Genomic DNA, 19,749 nt, shown 5'->3' with positions numbered 1-19,749 from the left:
TCTTTCCTACTGCAGAGGATTGTTTCAATCACCCTATGGAGGTAATCCTTTTCATTTGAGTAATTCCCTCTCAGAAGCCATGCCGTCATGCCGCGTGCACACGGTCGTTTTTTGTGATGAAATAAAACAACGTTTTTCATCATGAAAAAAAAGACGTTTTTCTAACTTCATCATAAAAAACGACGTTGCCCACACACCATTGTTTTCTGAAAATGCTCTAGAAAAGCGCGGTTATGTACAACACGTACGACTGCACTCTGTTCCATTCAAGCTCCCGTCTCATAACTTGCTTCTGAGCATGCGCGGGTTTAAAACGTCGTTTTAGCCCACACACGATAATTTTTTATGACACAAAAAATGACATTTTGAAAAACGACATAAAAAATTGAAGCATGATCGAATTTTTTTTTTTTTGTCGTTTTTTTAGAAGACAAAAAACGATGTGAAGCCCACACACGATCATTTTAAATGACGTTTTGAAAAACATTGTTTTATTTCATCACAAAACACGACCGTGTGTACGCGGCATTAGTGAAAACTGGTTCACTGCTGGAATGCGTTAACACTCCTTGGTGGATGAGGTCTGGGGAGCGAGGGAGCTTCCAGGGAACCGCTACATTCAGTTTGAGAAGCCCAGTGAGAACCATGCCCTCCTGGGCCAGTAGGGGGGGGGGGGGACGAGGATCGCCTTTGCTGCTAAAAATTTCATCTTTTGAATTACCTTGGGGATTAAGAAGAAAGGAGGAAAGGCATAACGCAGCCCCCCCCCCCAATACTTAGATGGGGCATCCACCCCCATACTGACAGGGTCCCCCTGCAGGGAATGCAAAAAGGTTGATTTCTGGGGTTCCCCCATTTTTGACAGATATGTTCAAAGATTGCTTGATTTAGGGATCATTGTGTCTGAGCTATTTTTCTTCTGCTCAGACAATCCGCCCAGACTTTGAATTTCTCCTTTTAAATTAATGGCCAAAAGAAATGCCAGGTTCCCTTCTGCCCAGGCCAAAAGGTCACCCACTATCTCCATCAGTCTTGAGGCTCTTGTGCAGCGTGGCTTGTTGATGTAACAGACTGTGGTTATGTTGTCATGGTATTAAAATATGCTTGCCCCTTAGAGGAACATCGAATGCGACTAGAGCTTCCAAGACTGCTCTTAACTCTTTTGCATTGGATAAGGCTTTGACCACCTGTGGTGGCCATGCTCCTGGAGTCCAAGGGAGGGGGCGAGCATGACACTCCACACCAGGGAGAAAGCCCGTCTGACAGGTCAAGGGAGATAGAAGTTCCATCTATCTCCAGTGTAGATAGATTCCATCTTGAAATTCTTGTATCTCACAGATGCATTAACTGTTCAGAATTAAGGTTTTTTTTCTAAAGAAATATGTGGAAGAAGCCGTCCTGCTTTAAACTGTGCTTCTTGCCTTTTGGTGCAGTATGCCTTGTAATAGAGACGGTATAGCTGCAGATTTTGTTTCATCTCTTGGAAGAATCATCAGACAAAATCTGTTTGGGGGTCTGTCGCTGAATTATATCCTGTACCCAGTCTGAGGTCCAGGATAAATTTGTTGCTCGTGATCGAATACAATAGTGTAAGGAAGGCCCCCAGTCTCCCTCCCACCATGCAAAGTAAGTCACTGGGGTTTATCCTTTGACTGGGATAGATTGAAAAGAAATCCTCTTCTCTCACTCCCACGATTGTGTTGCAATTTTTTGTTTTGTTCCCGTTTACTTGGATCTTTAAATGGTGGCCAATTCCGTTGAAGCATCTGTGATGTAAGCTACCGCTTTGTTAAGATTAGGGACGGCATCGAGAACTTCGTCCCACGGGGTTTCGCTTTCCAGCAGTAAGAGAAACTGTTTCAATCAGATGTCCAAGGTCCTTGCAACACAAGTAGTGCTGGTGTGAAGTTTACAGAGCAAGCCTCCCATGTCCGTTTAAGGTAACCCTCTGCTTTCCTATCCATTGGGTCCTTCAAAAACACCAGAATCGTCAAAAAAGAATTCAGATTTTTTTGGACATTTTACCTAAAGATGCATCTAGCTTGAAGCATTTCTCCCATAGGCCGGTGTCCTTCTCCTTAAAAGAAAATCATCTTTATATTTTTTTGGGAAAATATCTTGTATTTAAGAGCCCTTTCACACGGGTGCGTTTTTAAAATAGCGCTATTAAAACGCTCCCTCCATTGAAATGAATTGAAAACGCTGTAAAAACGTGGTAAAAAAAAGCGGTGTTTTACCGCTATTTTAACGCTCCGCTATAGGCGTTTCCAGTGTGAAAGGGCTCTTAGGGTGTCATGAATTGGAAAGGCCTTGGACAGAGTCCTTTATTCTCTTTCACTCCTAAATCCCAAAGTATCATAAATGGCATACAGTAATCCCTCTGACTTTAGAGAGAAACAGGAATAGTTGATTCTGAGTCAGAGTTAGAACTTTCTTCCAAAGTTCCCTGTTCTAGAGGGAAGACCTCTGGGACCTGCAAAACTATAACAGGGGTAGCGTTGGAGGTACTAGGTAAGGGTTCTGCTCCAGGAGGTGCCTAATTTGTTAGTTTGGACAGATTGCCTAGCTACAGACATTTTTCTTCACAGTTTCAAGTAATCCCTGCCAGCCATGTTTTTAAAGAGATCATTCATGCATTCTTGACAGACTTTTCTTCCAGCTGTAGGACCATTTATTTTTAAGGGGGGAATGACCTATTACACAAGCCCCCACACCCACACACAGGGTTAGAGCCACCACCCGCAGGGATAGAGAGCAAAAAGGTAAAAGAAAATATGCAGGAAAAATAACCACCCATAAGAACGCCACCAGGCTTATACCACATCAAATATATACATTGTAAAAGTGCAACACAATAACATGAATAGGACCACCTGATCCCCCCATAAAAGACATCCAGCACCCCCTCCACCGGGCATGAAGAAGAAAAAAATGTGGAGGCCCCCTTTTTCTTAACTTCGAACAGGAGTCCCCCGGTGTCTCCAGACCTGCATGGTGCACATCAAGGCAGTAGAAAGATGCCCCCTGTTGCTGCCTCCTCCATGCCCTTAAGTCCGGCAAAGAGGATCCTAGCCTGATGCTGTGGATTCAGTGCCAGCACAGGGGTAGATGTGGCCCTAAGGAGATCCATGGCCTCAGCCACCTCCAATCCGCACTTGCCATACACAATATGGATGACTTCCTGTAACCCATAGTCACGTCCGCTGCATCGGCCATGAGGTCACCCTTTGGGACCTCCCCTCGAGAGTCTCAACCCCTGGGAGCATTCCAGTGAGTACAAATCCTCCTCTGCCAGCAAACACACCCACACTAGGGTATGATACTGAACCCAGCTCCAAAATAGGGAAGGGGAGTCCCTTGAGCCAAAAACATTATTTTTAGGCAGTAACAAAAGAGAACCCTGCGCTGGTAACATACCCAGGTCCCTGTTCAAAGGATGCCACAGATGGGAGGCCTCTGCCACTTAGCAGGAAGGCCATCAGGAAAAATAAATCACAGCATGATGCATGCTCCTGCCTGGCTGAAGAAAACACCGGAACTGATGGTATACTATGGTGCATTCCTTAAATAATGTGTTTCCTGTGCTAGGCGGGAGGAGCCTTTCTCTCGTGGCCATCCTGGAAGATGACTTTGGAAAGTGGCGTTTTTAAGCCCAATGTTCATGAGACCTTAATGTGACAGTTCCGGTTTAGCATCACCTTGTTTACCAAGCTAAATCACTGTTGACACTGCTTATTTAACCACTTGCGTACTGGGAACTTTTACCCCCCTTCCTGATGTCCCCGATCTCTGATCAGCTGGGTCCAAAGGACTCAGTGATCAGAGAAGTGCAATCATGGGAGGATGTCATATGACAGTCTTCCGACAAAGTAAGCCTGCGCTGTAGCCGTCATTTGGCTATGGTGCGGGCGGGAAATGGTTAAAAATCGAATACAAGGATGAAAGGAACATTTTCACTACAAGCACGGCCTGCTTTAATTCCCAGTAAAACTAAAAAGGAAATCATAACCACTCTAGCTCCTGCACCTGTATGGCATTGCTTAAACTGACAAAATTAACAGGGAGATCCAACACTCGACACCCTACTTAAAGTGGTTGTAAACCCTTACAGACCACTTAAACCTACAGGTAAGCCTAGATTAAGGCTTACCTGTAGGTGCAATAAATATCTCCTAAACCTACATGGTTTAGGAGATATTTGCAGAAAAGACTGCACCGATGTCTCCGGCACATGCGCGCCATAGACAGCGGTGCAGGCGCACTGAGCGTGGCATTAGTGAAGTCATCACGGCTCCGGCCAATCGAAGCGTCGGAGCCGTAACATGCGGAAGGGAGTCCTGGAGAGATGGAGTTAACAGAGGGCAACGAGCACCGCTGCGGGGGCTTCGATCTCAGGTAAGTACTTCATAATAAGCTAGTATGCTATGCATTTGTCTTGCAGGGTGCTTAGAAATAAAAATACATAAAACGGGAAAAAAAAAAAAAAAAAAAAAAAAGGAGGGTCTTTAACCTATGCTGCACTTGCCTCCATGGGTGCTACAGTTTCACAATCCATGCAGCATGGTGCAGCGGTCCTGGGGTTTGAAGACGTCTTCATTCTCCATTTCATCTTCAGAGGAATTCTGAACCCCAAGTCTGCTACACTTGGCTGCATGTATGGTGAAAGCCATCACCCATGAAGGCAAGTGTAGTGGAGACTGACAGTGGGGTTGTGGGGCCAAGGCTGTTGGGCTTTTCTAAACTTGACAGCAGTACTGTTGTTGTTGTATTACTTGTTTTGTTTTGACAGCCTGAAATAGACAGTAAGAGCTGCGGGGGGAGCTGAAAATGAGAGACTGGGACAGAGTGTACTATGCATGCCCTATGTACTTCAGTTAAAGCGGTTGTAAACCTTTATTTTTGACTTTTACCTACAGGTAAGCCTATAACAAGGCTTACCTGTAGGTATAAAGAATATCTCCTAAACCTGTACGGTTTAGGAGATATTCCCCTTTTGCAATGCGGGCGGCGCATGCGCAGGGGGAAATCCACGGCGAAAGATCCGGCAGCCGCCGGACCTTGCCGATTTTAAATCTCGCGCACGCGCGGGAGTGACGTCATCGCCGCTCCAGCCAATCACAGCGCTGGAGCGGTGATACCCGGAAGACACGCCGGAGCAAGATGACATCTCGCTCGGCGTGAACCAGGTAAGTGTTGTTCACCTCGTTTTGAGGTAAGTATTTCATAATCAGCTATTATGCGGTGCATACTAGCTGATTATGCATTTTGCCTTGCAGGTAAAAAAAAAAAAAAAAATTATATACGCCTAAGTACCAAGACTGGTACCAAGACTGTTTAAACTATATATAAGGTTAGGTCCGAGGCAACCACCAAGAAAGGTGACTGAACAGCACATAAGCACCGTGACAGGCCCACACATCAGAGCAGTTTGTAGTTGCCAGCATTTAACTCTGAAACTGGTGTTGTGCCACACACTTTGTACCACAGAGCACAATCCTTGGAGCACTCTAACAGATAAGTGGTAACAGAATATCTTCAAAGCAGTCAACATTTGCAAAATAAAGTGGCACTGAACACGTTGATTTAACGGTTTCTGAAAACAGTCACACTCAAGGCATACCATAAATAAGAACTCTCACAGTTGCTTGTGACTCAAACCAACTGCTGAGACTATGCTATGATGGCAGCTTCCTAGGCGCTAAAGATGGGGGGGGGGTGTAGCTCTAAATTTAAGCTACCTGGGTTGTGAGGCTTTAAAGCAGTAAAAGAAAAGGTGGCACATGCAAGTTCTTCTTCTCAGGTCAGCTTTTTATATCAGAAATCGGTAACATTACATTTTACTTTTATTTTTTTCAATTTAATTCTTTATTTTTTAGAAGCAAGCAAGGAATACATTTTTCACGAAAATCATTCCTAACAGGGCATTAGTATCAATCAACTATGTCACTTTACATTAGGTTCAATATTCCCTGAAGCATATAGACCCATCATCCCAATACATCAAAAACTACTATCCCCTCTTGTTCATACACTCAGAAACTCAATTCCATGTCTGGGGCCTTTAAAGGGTTCCGAGCTCTGGGGGGAATCTCTTTATAATGTCAGACCATCTCTTCCCTCTCATTTTACTAAAAAAAAAAAAAAAAAAAAAAAAAAAAAAAAAAGAAGAAAAGCTAAACCACCCCAAAAAAAAAAAAAAATTTAAATAAAAAATTGTATCCATCTTCCTACAAAAGAATTGACTCGTCCTGCTCTCTGCCCTCCTCCCTCCCTCACGTGCCTCTCTGTCAAATATCTAGCCATAATTAAATATCCCCCTTTCATTTATACAAAAAGAGAGCAGTTTGGGAAAATGGCCAGTAAATGGAGCTTAGGAACGAACACTGCCATCGAGTGGCCATAATACAGTATTTTCCCAAACTACTGTATTTTTTATGAACATGATGGCGCATACACGGGTTGTAAAAAAAATGACATTTTTAATGATCTAGAAAAAACAAGTTTTTTTCAACCCGATTGTTAAAGCGGCCTTGCCTACACACGATCGTGAAAAAAAAATACTCTAGCAAAGCGCAGTGACGTACAACACTTCATTTTTTACACCCCGAAAAACGGTTGTGTGTACGCGGCATTAGACCTGTTGAGGAAGTAACATTTGATTTTTTCAGCAGTTTAGCAGTCTGTGTTTTTTTTCAAAAATAATGTGACAATAATGTAACAAATGTGAAATTACCTTTGGGATTCAGAAGTACTTGTTGCTTGCATCAGATCTGCATCATCTAGCCCTGGGATCTGTTGTAACTATAATTAGCCAAAAGTCACATATTACATACATAGCAAGATCTAATATACCCAATAATGGTATGCCGATACCAAACATTTTGTGTCATGTTCATTATACACTGATCAGCCTTTAACTTTATAACCATCCATCTAATATTGAGCAAATCTCCCTTTTACTGCCAAAACAGGTCTGATCCGCCCCCTCCCTTGTTCACTTTTTGGAAACAGCTGGTGAACAATAACTTGCCTCTCTATAAAGACACTTATGCCAATAGAGGTTGCCCTACGAAGTAGGATAGGGTCTGGTCCAAATGGTTGGCTGATCCTTCTACGGCAAATCCGAAATGAATGTCTAGTGAAGTAAACTGACAAAACATGACATATGTGTGTATTAGAAGTGGGGACACTCCCTCTCCTTTCTAATGATAGAATGTTTCCCGTATTGATGTATAGCTACAAATCCATGTTTGCTGATGTCACCCCATTCTCTGTTCCTCAGGCGTAACCCTGTGTGTGGTTTTGTTTGGACTGCATACTTCGCTTTTGCTGCTGCTCCTGCGTGAACTTATGCCACTGTGATTTGAAATTGTTTGTGGTTTTTCTGTTTGTCTAACACTTAATAAAACAGATTTATAAAAAAAAAAAAAAAAACTCAAGGCATGGACATTAGACCCTTTAAAAGGTATGCTGTGGCATCTGGCACCAGGCCATCAGTAACAGATCCTTTATGTCTTGTAAGTTGTGAGGGGCCTCCATGGATTGGACTTCTTTTAACAACACATCACACAGATACTTGATGGGATTAAGATCAGGAGACCCTAGAGGCCAAGTCAAAACCTTAAACTCTACGTGTTACTGAAGATATTAAACCATTTGTGCAGTGTGGCAGGGCACACTATCCTGCTGAAAGAGTCCACTGTCATCAGGGAATACTGTTTCCATGAAGAGTGTACTTGGTCAGCAACAAGGTTTAGGTAGGTGGTACATGTGAAATTAACATCCATATACATATCAAGACCCAAGGTTTCCCAGTAGAAAATTGCCCAAAGCATCACATTGCATCCTGGTGTAATCTTTTCCCCGGGTAAGAGACGCATATGCACTCGATATGATGTAAAAGAAAATGTGATTTATTATACTACCCCAACTCCTGCAATTACTCTGTGGTCCACGTCTGAGGCCCCATACACACGAGAGGATTTATCCGCAGATACGGTCCAGCGGACCGTATCCGCGGATAAATCCTCTCGAGGATTTCAGAAGATTTCAATGCGATGGCGTGTACACACCATCGCATTGAAATCCGCGCTGAAATCCTCTGCCGATGACGTGTCGCGCCGTCGCCGCTATTATGACGCGGCGACGGGCGCGACGCTGTCATATAAGGAATTCCACGCATGCGTCAAATCATTACGACGCGTGCGGGGAATCCCTTTGGGCGGATGGATCCGGTAAGTCTGTACAGACGAGCGGATCCATCCGTTGGAATGGATTCCAGCAGATGGATTTGTTGAGCATGTCAGCAAATATCCATCTGCTGGAAATCCATTCCAGGGGAGATTTATCTGCGGATAAATATCCGACGGAGTGTACACACCATAGGATCTATCCGCAGAAACCCATTTGATGGGATTTATCTGCGGATAGATTCTATGGTGTGTATGGGGCCTGATGCTCATGTTCGCATTATAGGCACTTTTGGCTGTGGACATGGGTCAGGATGTGGCTACACAGCCCCATACACAACAAACTGCAATGCCCATTTTTTTAGTGTTCACATCAACTGCAAGGACAACATGCTCACGATCAAGGGTCAAAGTTATGGCTGATCTGTAAATCTATAAATAGGTTTCAGATTACCGAAATAAATCTTTTTGGCCCCAAAATTATGCTTTTAGTTGAATTTGACATTTTATCGAACCTTGATGTACAAAAGCTTAGCATTCCAATACTTACACAAGAACTTGGCCATGACAACACTAAAGCTGTCTAAAAACCATGGCCAACAACAAATGGTCCAACCATGAAAATGTCAATCTGATGCAAAATATACCTGAACATTGGTAGGTTCCTTCATCTTAAGGACCTTCAAGGCCAAACGTGCAGCATTCTGTTTTGCGTCTTTCTTATTTTTCCCTTTAGCTTCAGGAAACGTTCGCTCATCAATAACGGCACTGCAGAAAAACCTTAAAAAAATTGTGGAAGTTTATTTTTTTCATTTATAGCATAGTCCATATCTCTCACATTACTGCTCTGAGAACGGCACTTTGGCATATCAGACACTAAAGGGTTGACTTACTAAAGAAGTAGAGACTGCTAATTTTGCATGCAGTGTTAATAGAGCTTGATAAAAACAAAAAGGGGATTTTTATAAACAGCTTACCTGTAAAATCATTTTCTTGAAGTACATCACGGGACACAGAGCGGCATAGTAATTACTATGTGGGTTATAGAGCCTACCTTCAGGTGATGGACACTGGCACTCTTCAGACAGGAAGTCCCTCCCTATATAACCCCCTCCCCTATCGGGAGTACCTCAGTTTTGTAGCAAGCAATATTAATCCCAAAATTCCCCAACAAGAGGGGCGGGTGCTCTGTGTCCCGTGATGTACTTCAAGAAAAGGATTTTACAGGTAAGCTGTTTATAAAAATCCCCCTTTCTTTATCGTACATCACGGGACACAGAGCGGCATAGTAATTACTATGTGGGATGTCCAAAACCAATGCCAGATGAGGGGAGGGAGGCTTAAAAGAAGGACCAACAGATGCCACCGGACGCAGGGATCTTAAAGAGCGGCCTGCAGGACCGCTTGCCCAAAGGCCAGGTCCCCGCGCCTCCTCACGTCCAACTGATAACATTTTGTAAACGTGTGGATTGATGACCAGGTTGCTGCCCTACAGACCTGGGCCATGGAACCCTGGTGCTCAACTGCCCAAGAAGCCCCTAAGGCCCTAGTAGAATGAGCCTTAATAGAAGCTGGAGGGTCTTTGCCCTTCAGGCCATAAGCTTGAGCGATTACCTGCCAAATCCACCTGGCTAAAGTGGCTTTCGACGCCGCCTGTCCTCTGCTAAATGTCAGAATCTGATTTTATTTTACCACTACCACTCGCTAGTGTGTGATGAAGGTATCCTAGCTGGATCATGTAAATGACCTGCAGGTCTGCTCCACCTATGCCCTTGTCTCCTCTTTGGATGCAGGGTCTAGGTGGCACGTGCTTTTAAAGAAAGAAACATTCTGAAAGCCTGAGTATTTTTTAGGATAGAAAGGTTGGCTGTGCCAATATTCTAGCCATCGTGGTCGATAATGTCAGCAACTGCTGCATAGGACCATCCAAAGTTTAGTCAGATATTTGTTCTGTGAAACAAAGACCTACTTTGATTAACCAAGGAAAAAACATCTGTTTTTTTAGCCACTAGTCTGATCAGGAGAAAGGTTTAGAAAGAAAAAAAGGTCTCCCGACAGACAATCCTTGTGGGTCCCCTTTTTGTCTGCCATAGTCATGGTGAAACAAGGAAATAAACCCACTCAAGGATACTAGATTAAGGGAAGCCTATTCCCTTGACTCAAATGACTGGACAGGTATGTGACCAAGCAAGGCGTTTGGTGTGCTCCTGCACTCCCTTCAGATCACCTGCCCACCTCCATTCATTGGAATGCATATGACTCTATAGCGAGGACACTTATTGGTCAGTGTGAGGACCACAGGAAGACTTCTCTTTCCATGCTGCTGACATGAGAAGAAGAGGGGGGGGCAAGCGGGGGAAACATTCCGGACTGCAGTCTGCAGCTCTCCCCACCTGTGCGGACGCTCATGGCTGGACGAGGAGTGGAGAGCGGAACTGTCAGCGCAGCTCTGAGGCTGAGATGTGTGTGAGAGAGACACACAGCCCAGCCCATGCAGCTGCTATCTCCGCCAGAGATGACAGGTATGGCCACATAGCGGTAGGCGAGCGGCAGCCGCGGCCTGTGTTAACCCTGTTCAGGCCGCGGTCGTCGCTTAACTCCCGCTGTGCGGCCTGATCAGCAACATGTCACGGAGCGGGTGGCCGCGGCCCACCGCGCGTTTGCCCGGTCTGCCCTATGGCCAGTCCGGGCCTGCCCACCAGGGTAATATACACACTAAGCTGCCCCCCTTGGCGGGCCTATCCTAAGAGTTAAGAAGGTACGTTTTTTGGGGGCTAAAAAAACTAACAGCACCATTATGAGCTGTTTGTCAGATTTATGGCAGCTGGCTCTAATCCTTCAGGGATTAAAATGAAGTGAAAAAACAACACCCTGGATTGAGCCTTGCTCAACCCCCTATATAAAATTATACTAGGGATTTTCATAACCTCCTCAGAGGCCTGTATTGCCCGCAGGAGTCCACCCAGACCCTCTAGGGTGAAGGGGCGTCCTGTACAGCTTGGCTTTTCATATCCTCCCTGTCCTTTGCTTCCTCTACCCGGACTAAAGGAAATAAATGAAAGCGGGGGAAGGGCACTAGATTCTATTCAGATGAGGCCTTCCTGGGAGGATATGTTTTCTCTAGGGATAAGCTCCTCTATTTCTTATGACCCACATATTTATTTTTAGAGGAGCTATGCCCTGTAGCGGCAGGAGACCATTTATTTGGATCTCCTGGGATCCGCTGGGGTTTTTTTGTCAGACAAGAGATATACACATATGCATAATATTACTTTGTCCTCCCCCAGGACTGCAGGTTTGTACTGGGGGAGGGGAAGGGGTAGGTGAGAAAACCAGTCCTGTTCTGGCTGGCTCCAGGACCCCAGACCCCTGAAATCCAGGAGCTCTCACTCCCCTTCCCTCCTCCTTTTCCAATGGGGATTTGTACTCCCTGCACCCCGACCTGGATCTGCTTGCAGTCACATTTGCCTTCATCTCCTCCTGTTCCATGAGGAGGTTTGGTTGGGTCCATGGCTGTCGGTACCTCTTGCAGGGGCTATCTGCAAGCCGACCCTTCCGCTGCTCTCTAGGCGTTCTTTCCGGGTTGCGCTGAGAGGCAAAAGCCCACTTCCTTTGATGCGGTTCAGCAAGGTTTGGAGCGCAATGCCCCGGAAGAGAGAGCGAAAAAGGCGGCGGTTTACAGCACTCAGCGATGGCTAGCCTCCCCGCAGCTCAGAGCGCTGGTGCACGCCTGGGGCGACCTGTGAGTTTGGACCCGAAGGCCTACAGGTTAGTTCAGCCCTCCCCGGCCTCCCTAGAACCTGTCTCAACAGGGATACCTTCGACCCTCCCCGGTCTCTAGGTTTAAAACAAAACAAACGTGGCGATGTGTTCGGGAGAAACACAATCAATACTGAGGATCAAGGGGGAAGGGTGGGGACTTTTAAATTGTTAAGTGATTGTGTTTCCTGTGGGGAGGAGCCATCATCTCTCAGGTGCCGTCCTGGAAGGTGATGAGAGAAATACCAATTTCCTAGACAGTAGGATCAAGGGAATCTGACCCAAGGGTTCAAAGGGCTGCCTCTGTAGGGCCGACAGGACCAAATTCAAGTCCCAGGGACACAGCGGGAGTCTGACTGGAGGATTAATCCGCAGAGCTCCCTGCAAAAAAGTCTTGACCAGAGAGTGAGCGGCTAATGGTCTCTGGAAGAGAACCGATAAAGCTGAAACCTGGCCCTTAATGGTGCTGACGGCTAGTTTCATGTCTACCCCCGTGCTGTAGAAATTCCATAATTCTACCAATGACAAATTTACGGGGATGCCACCCCTTGGCCTCACACCAAGTGACGTAGGCCTTCCATACTCTAATATATTTGCCTAGAAACTGGTTTTCTAGCATGGATTACAGTGGAAAGCACCGGATTCGAGAGCCCTCTCTTCTTTAAGACATAGGATTCAGCCGCCAAGCCGTCAAACTTAGCGACCGCAAGACAGGATGGAATATCGGCCCCTGAGATAGGAAGTCTGGCCGGAGCGGTAAAGGCCAGGGATCTCCGATTGACATCTTGACAATCAGGGGAGTACCATGACCTTTGGGGCCACGCCGGAGCTACTAGGATTTTGGGCTTGCCCTCCATCCTGATCCGACGAAGGAGTTGGGGTAATAGCTGTAACGGTGGGAAGGCATATATCAGAGAAAACTGGTGCCACGGGCATACCAGAGCGTCCGTTCCGCAGGCCCACGGGTCCCTTGTCCGGGACACGAATCTGGGCAGCTTTGCATTCAATCTTGATGCCATGAGGTCCACATCCGGAGTTCCCCACCTCCGACAAATGTCCTGGAAGACCTCGGGGTGGAGGGACCACTCCCCTGGAAATAAAAGTCGTCGGCTGAGATAATCCGCCTGCCAATTCTCTACTCCGGGGATAAACACTGCCGATAGGCATGGGATGTGGGCCTCTGCCCAAATGAATATTTGACCCACCTCTCTCTGGGCAGACCGACTCCTCGTGCCCCCCTGGTGGTTTATATATGCCACCGCTGTGGCATTGTCCGACTGTATCCTGACAGGGGTTCCCTGCAGTCTGGTTGTCCAAGTCCTTAGCGCTAACCGAACTGCCCGAATCTCCAAGAGATCGATAGGTAGAAGCCTTTCTGCCTTTACCACCTCCCCTGCTGGGATAAGTCCCCCAGGACCGCCCCCCAGACTGGCATCCATTGTGACTATTTCCCAAGCCACCGGACTGAATGATCTTCCCTTTTTCAGGTTCCCGGGTGCCAACCACCACCCAAGACTCCCCCTGACTAACGGGGAGAGAGTCATGGGTAAATCCAAGGCCTGAATCTCCTTGTTCCACTTCGACAGAATCGCACCCTGCAACCTTCTTGAGTGGAATTGAGCGTAGGGTACCGCCTCGAATGTTGCCACCATTTTTCCGAACAGCTGCATGCAGAGTCAAATGGTTGGTTTCTTTTTGCTTAGCACTGACTGTATAACAACCCTTAAGGAGTCGATCTTTGCTTGTGGTAAAAAGATCTTCTGCTGGCTTGTATCGAGGACCATACCCAGGTACTCCAAACTCCTGGTTGGTTGCAAGGCAGACTTGTCCCTGTTTATGATCCAACCTAAGGCCTCTAGGTACCGAACAGTGGTTCGGACTGATCGTCTTAGGCTGGGGGCTGATCGATCTATCAGCAAAAGGTCGCCCAAATACGCCAGAATTAGGATTCCGTGGGTTCTTAGATTTGCCAGCAAAGGTGCCAGGATCTTCGTAAAGACCCTGAGAGCCGTGGCCAACCCGAAAGGGAGGGCCACAAATTGAAAATGGTGCTGACCTATCGCAAACCACAGGAACCTGTGGTGACCTGGAAATATTGGAACGTGGAGATATGCGTCCTTTATATCTATGGATGCTAGGAAGTCTCCCCCATGTAAAGAATCGGCTTCCGAACGAATGGACTCCATCTGAAAGGTCTTAAAGACCAGGAACTATCTAAGGCTGCCAAAAGTGATGCCCTTTTCCCTGGGTCGTTTGGCACATTCGACCTTAGAAACCGAGGTGGAGGAATATCTTGAAACTCCAGCCGGTAACCAGAAGCGACCGTGGAGAGGACCCATTTGTCGGGGACCCTCTCTTCCCAGATGCCTGAGAATAGCTGGAGTCTTCCCCCCACCCAAGAGGATGGGGGCGCCCCTTCACAAGGACGACTTTGGGGCGGACTTACGGGCCCAGGGTCTCTTGTTTCCTGGCCCTGCAATTTGTTACCATTGGCAGGTTGGCCTGACGGCCGTCGATACTGCCTGGGGTTAGATAAATAAATAATCTCTCTCTCTCTCTCTCTCAATCTCTCAATCTCTCTCTCTCTCTCTCAATCTCTCCCTCAATCTCTCTCTCCCATAGACAAAACTTGTATATATAAAAAATAATTTTAATTATCATAATTTATTACATACAGACAAAGCTAAAAGGAATGATCATATGAGATGTTGTATTTCACCATTGGTAGACTTGAATACTGTTATATACAGTGGGTCCGACATGTTTCACCCATTCGGGCTTCCTCGGGGACATATATGTATATAAAACAATCTATGTATGAATGAATGAATGAAAATATATAAATATAATGAAATACATAATCAGACAGGATATACAGATCACAAAATGTGTTGAAAACGTAATAACCATTCTATGAATTTGGCATACCGAAGTATCTGTCACAGATAAGAAGTATATCACAAAAGGTATTTTTCTCAAAAAATAAAAAGAAAATAGCAATTAACTTATTTATATCTGTTGCCATTCCCCAAACATGCATATATTCAGAGTAAAATATGTACCTCAATGATGATCGTAATCAAAGGCCACAGGTAGGTCCGTCAAAAAGTTGCCAAGTGGATTGGCGAGATGCGGCTGGGTCAAAGAGAGCGCGGGTCATGGGAAAACTGTCAATCCTACTGGGGAGCATATGGAGGCAGTTTAAATTATAATAATATTTTGGAACTGGATTTTGAATCACTAGGTGAGGTGAAAAAGGTGAAGAAGAAAAGGAAAAAGGAGAAGAAAAAAAATGTAAAGAAAAGCGTGTGTCATCAGTTATGTAATAAATAATGTTTAAGAAATAATGAGTGCTCCTATGTTTGGGCATTGTCAAAGAATATGAATATAAATGATGATAATGTTAATAAAAATATTAATTTAGATATATACTTATATATTGTAGCCTATTTGCTTACTATTATCTGAATTAAAGCCATATTGAAAAGACAATGATAAAACAGGAACCTCCCTGATTAAAGCAGGTCCAGGTATTTACAACTCATGAATATTAGTATATACTTGTGATGTATATTGTTGCCAAAGGATGAGAGAAGGAGAAAGAAAAGGTCTTGTATAGACTTACATAGAAAGATTTCCGTTGACCTGAATAAGGCTAGGGGAAGCCGGTGTAGAGTAGGCACGCACAGCAGTGTACTGATTGATACCAGAAACACAAGCCAAACTGACGATCTAAAATAAATATATGTATGTTTTTATTTTTTATGTGTATTAGTATACATAGTGCAATATACACTGTGGTCAAAAAATGGGGGTAAAGATGAACAGAGGTGCATGCAATCAAGTACCTCTTGTTGCGACTCCTGAAGGGAGGGTGTTGATAGACACTCCAATCCTCAAAGGGATACAACAGGAGACCGATGCCGCAGCAGACCATACATTGTGTCAGATACAGAGAAAAAGAAAACACACAGGAAAGATGCGTGTGTAATAAAATAAAATATGCATCGAATCGCACATGAAATGTCAGAATGTATGTCTCTTTTCCACACAATGAAAAGAGATATAGATAGAGATAGCGAAATAGCAAAGGAAGGAGCATGAAAAATTACCTTAGTATGGCAGCTGGTGTGGACACGGTCTGCCTGTAATGGCCTGAGCGGCTTGTCTATGCAGGAAGGGCTCCTAATATACTCCCCCAGCGCTCTGACGTAGCTCACGTCTGAACGCTGGAGTGGGCGGATTTATCTCCTAAGAAAGCCGTGCCGAACTCCCGCCCGTATCTGAAATGACAGGGCGTGAAGGATATGAGAACAAAGAACCGTCTCAATGATGGCATACCCTCAGCACGGCGGTAATGGCACTCGAAGGGGGATGAGCACAACACCATAGCCTCCACCGTGTTCAGAGCTGGTACAGCATTTGGTGGTCACCCCTGGGCGCCCAACTTGTAGGGCTGACAAGCAAAGCAGAACCACACGCTGGTTTGATCCATGAATAGCCGTTCCATGAAAGAGTAGCTGGACATGATGAACATATTGATGATGACAGAGCAAATAAAACAATTATTTTTTGATATGATCGCCAAGGGATACAATATTATTCTCTGTGCATGTAAAGAGACAAATAACGACAGAAAAAATAAAAAATAAATATCAATGCAGCGAATATAAAATATATACCTACAATATCCCGATATTGAGATTGCATAGTTCACCTGAGGGATGTCATCAAAAATGTAATGAATATACATCCTGTAATGGTGACACCCCATTAGAATGGAAACGTGTTAACCCTTTACTTAAACTTGACTATTAAGTGTTACTGTAAAAGGCATGATATTTTTTACTCGTCTTCGTGAGATAATACTACTGATGAAGACTGAGATTGGGAAATTAAAATTATATATATATATATATATATATATATATATATATATATATATATATATATATATATATATATATATATATATATATATATATATATATATATATATATATATATTAATGAATGAAACCAGACCCACCGCCCTATCTAATAGGGAAGTGGTTTGGTGCCAAAGAAAACATTGATAAATCCATCGGATCTAACGCAAATTGGGGGAGTGGAAAGGTGGCACATATCAGGAAGGAAAGGGCCACAAAGTGGCAAATGTCAAAGGAACCACCATGATGAGATATGGTTCATACTGAAAAGGAGCGATGATTAGAGCAAATTGGGGGAGTGGAAAGGTGGCACATATCAGGAAGGAAAGGGCCACAAAGTGGCAAATGTCAAAGGAACCACCATGATGAGATATGGTTCATACTGAAAAGGAGCGATGATTAGACACATTTTACTCAGATGTTAGGGTCTAGATTAGCATATATGAATAAATGAAAAAATAAAAAAAATAGGGTACAGAATGTTGGAAGCTTACAGAGTGACAGTAACCTTTTGCAAATTATAAGAAAGGTTTATAACTCATACTGTCGTTAAGGCCTGGATATATAGTGGCCCTTAGGGTATAGATCCATCGGGTTTCTAATTGCATCTCACCGCCTCTCTCATTGGGTGCAATATGGCCGAGAGCAAAAAAGCCCACCATGCCTACATCATGGCCATGGAGAAGCCCCATGTGTCTGCTGATTGGAGTTTCAAGCAGTTTTTTGTTTACTGCCGACACATGGTCGCGTATCCGACAAAAGAAATTACGTTTGGTTTTGCCAATATAAAAAGCACCACAGTTGCATTTCATCATGTAGATGATACCTGTGGTTTGACATGTGGCTCTAAACTTGGGTGTACATATATCGCCATTGGGCAGAGTATACTATTGCCTTTGATGATATAGCGACAGTGGTTACATTTCATACAAGGAAAGGTGCCAGTCTGTGTAGGTTTGGGTACTAGCTGAGTGGAATAGTGGCTAGATACCTCACTATCTCGTATTGATCTGGAGCGTTTAAACATGATTTCTGGGTAGCTATTGACAAATCTACTGATCTTACTGTCGGGTGTTAACAGGTGCCAGAATTGGCTATATATCTTTCTTATTTTAGTGTGTTGTCTGTTGTACCGGGTAATAACTCTGGTAGTATTGGATTTCTTTTGTCGGTTGTATTATACAAAAGTGTATTCCGGTCCTGACAGTTTGCCCTATTATAGGCTTTACGTAGGCAACTCTTAGTATACCCTCAAGCCCTAAGGCGGGTATATAACTGTCTTGCTTCTTGTACGAAATCACTTTGTTCGGAACAATTGCGTTTGAGTCGCAAATATTGACTGTATGGTATACTGGCAATCGGAGTCTTGGGGTGTGAGCTAGAGGCGTGAAGCAGGCTGTCTCACTAGATATGCGACAAACCTGATCAAAATGAAGGAAAGTAAATTCCAAAGAGACAAACGGGCGTACGACAACGCCCAAGCCTATAAATGGACAAGTTCCAATCCACCACGTAATAAGTATAATAATAACAGGAACTATCACGTTCACAATTTCCTCTTAAAGACAAACGGCCACAAGCCCAGAGAACACGTAGATCTCAGTCCTCTGGAGCCAAGACCACCAGTGTACACAGCAGCACATCGGTGGTATTGTCTTCACCGATACCAGCTGTAAGTATGGTCTCTATGCCAGCACCCCCTATGGCACATCAATTGAGTTGTGAACCTCACGTTTCCAGCTCCCATATTACAGCAGACATAAGAACTGCTCCCATTTTCACTATGGAACGTAAATCGAGCCTAATACCTAGCAATACAGTACATGAATCAAACCAATAGGTCCCGATCTCGCTGACAACTCAGATCGGGACTCTAATAACATTATGTATGGTATACTGGCAATCAGAGTCTTAGGGTGTGAGCTAGAGGCGTGAAGCAGGCTGTTGCCTGCTGTGGGTTTTCTATAGAGCATTGAGCAGAGACGACCATTGATATCAACAAAAAGTTCTACGTCCAGAAAAGTAATCTTTTTCTGACTACAATTGTGAGTAAATTTGAGGTTGTAGGTATTAATTTGTAGCTGGTTCAAGAAGCTATCCAAGCCTTCCATTCCATAAACACATCATCTATATACCTATATACATCTCGCCAATCCACCTGGCAACTTTTTGACGGACCTACCTGTGGCCTTTGATTACGATCATCATTGAGGTACATATTTTACTCTGAATATATGCATGTTTGGGGAATGGCAACAGATATAAATAAGTTAATTCCTATTTTCTTTTTCTTTTTTGAGAAAAATACCTTTTGTGATATACTTCTTATCTGTGACAGATACTTCGGTATGCCAAATTCATCGAATGGTAATTACGTTTTCAACACATTTTGTGATCTGTATATCCTGTATGATTATGTATTTCATTATATTTATATATTTTCATTCATTCATAGATTGTTTTATATACATATATGTCCCCGAGGAAGCCCGAATGGGTGAAACATGTCGGACCCACTGTATATAAAACAGTATTCAATTCTACCAATGGTGAAATACAACATCTCATATGATCATTCCTTTTAGCTTTGTCTGTATGTAATAATGTGATAAATTATAATTAAAATAGTTTTTTATATATACAAGTTTTGTCTATGGTGTATGGTTTTTGCGGTTCCAGAGCTAATAATACTATCATCCCTTACCCACTGATAATTGTTTGACACATCCAAATTGCATTCGTACAGTCCCACGCCCCATCCCTTAATTGGGAATATATATCTTTTTATTCAATAAATACAAAGCTTCCTCCGACAGGCTGAGTCCTAGAAGTGGGAGAAGGATGTCACCAGATTGGACTAAACAAACTATTTA

At 44.1% G+C, this 19,749-nt stretch overlaps 1 protein-coding gene across 3 annotated transcripts in view; it reads right to left on the bottom strand.

Moving 5' to 3' along the window:
* The window catches only part of LOC120937510 (interferon-induced, double-stranded RNA-activated protein kinase-like), a 349,006-nt gene that overhangs the window by 206,863 nt on the left and 122,394 nt on the right, over nt 1-19,749 (bottom strand). For all 3 annotated transcript variants that reach the window (XM_040350789.1, XM_040350790.1, XM_040350791.1), the window contains 2 exons: nt 8,837-8,969; nt 6,734-6,801 (listed from right to left, as the gene is read on the bottom strand). In XM_040350789.1, coding sequence (XP_040206723.1) covers nt 6,734-6,801; nt 8,837-8,969 — 201 coding nt within the window. The remainder of the gene's footprint in view (nt 1-6,733; nt 6,802-8,836; nt 8,970-19,749) is intronic.

The sequence above is a fragment of the Rana temporaria genome, chromosome 4 (genome assembly GCF_905171775.1).
Source record: "Rana temporaria chromosome 4, aRanTem1.1, whole genome shotgun sequence".
NCBI classification, from domain to species: domain Eukaryota; kingdom Metazoa; phylum Chordata; class Amphibia; order Anura; family Ranidae; genus Rana; species Rana temporaria.
Note: the sequence above shows the minus strand (reverse complement) of the source record. Positions and strands in the feature narration are given on the sequence as shown.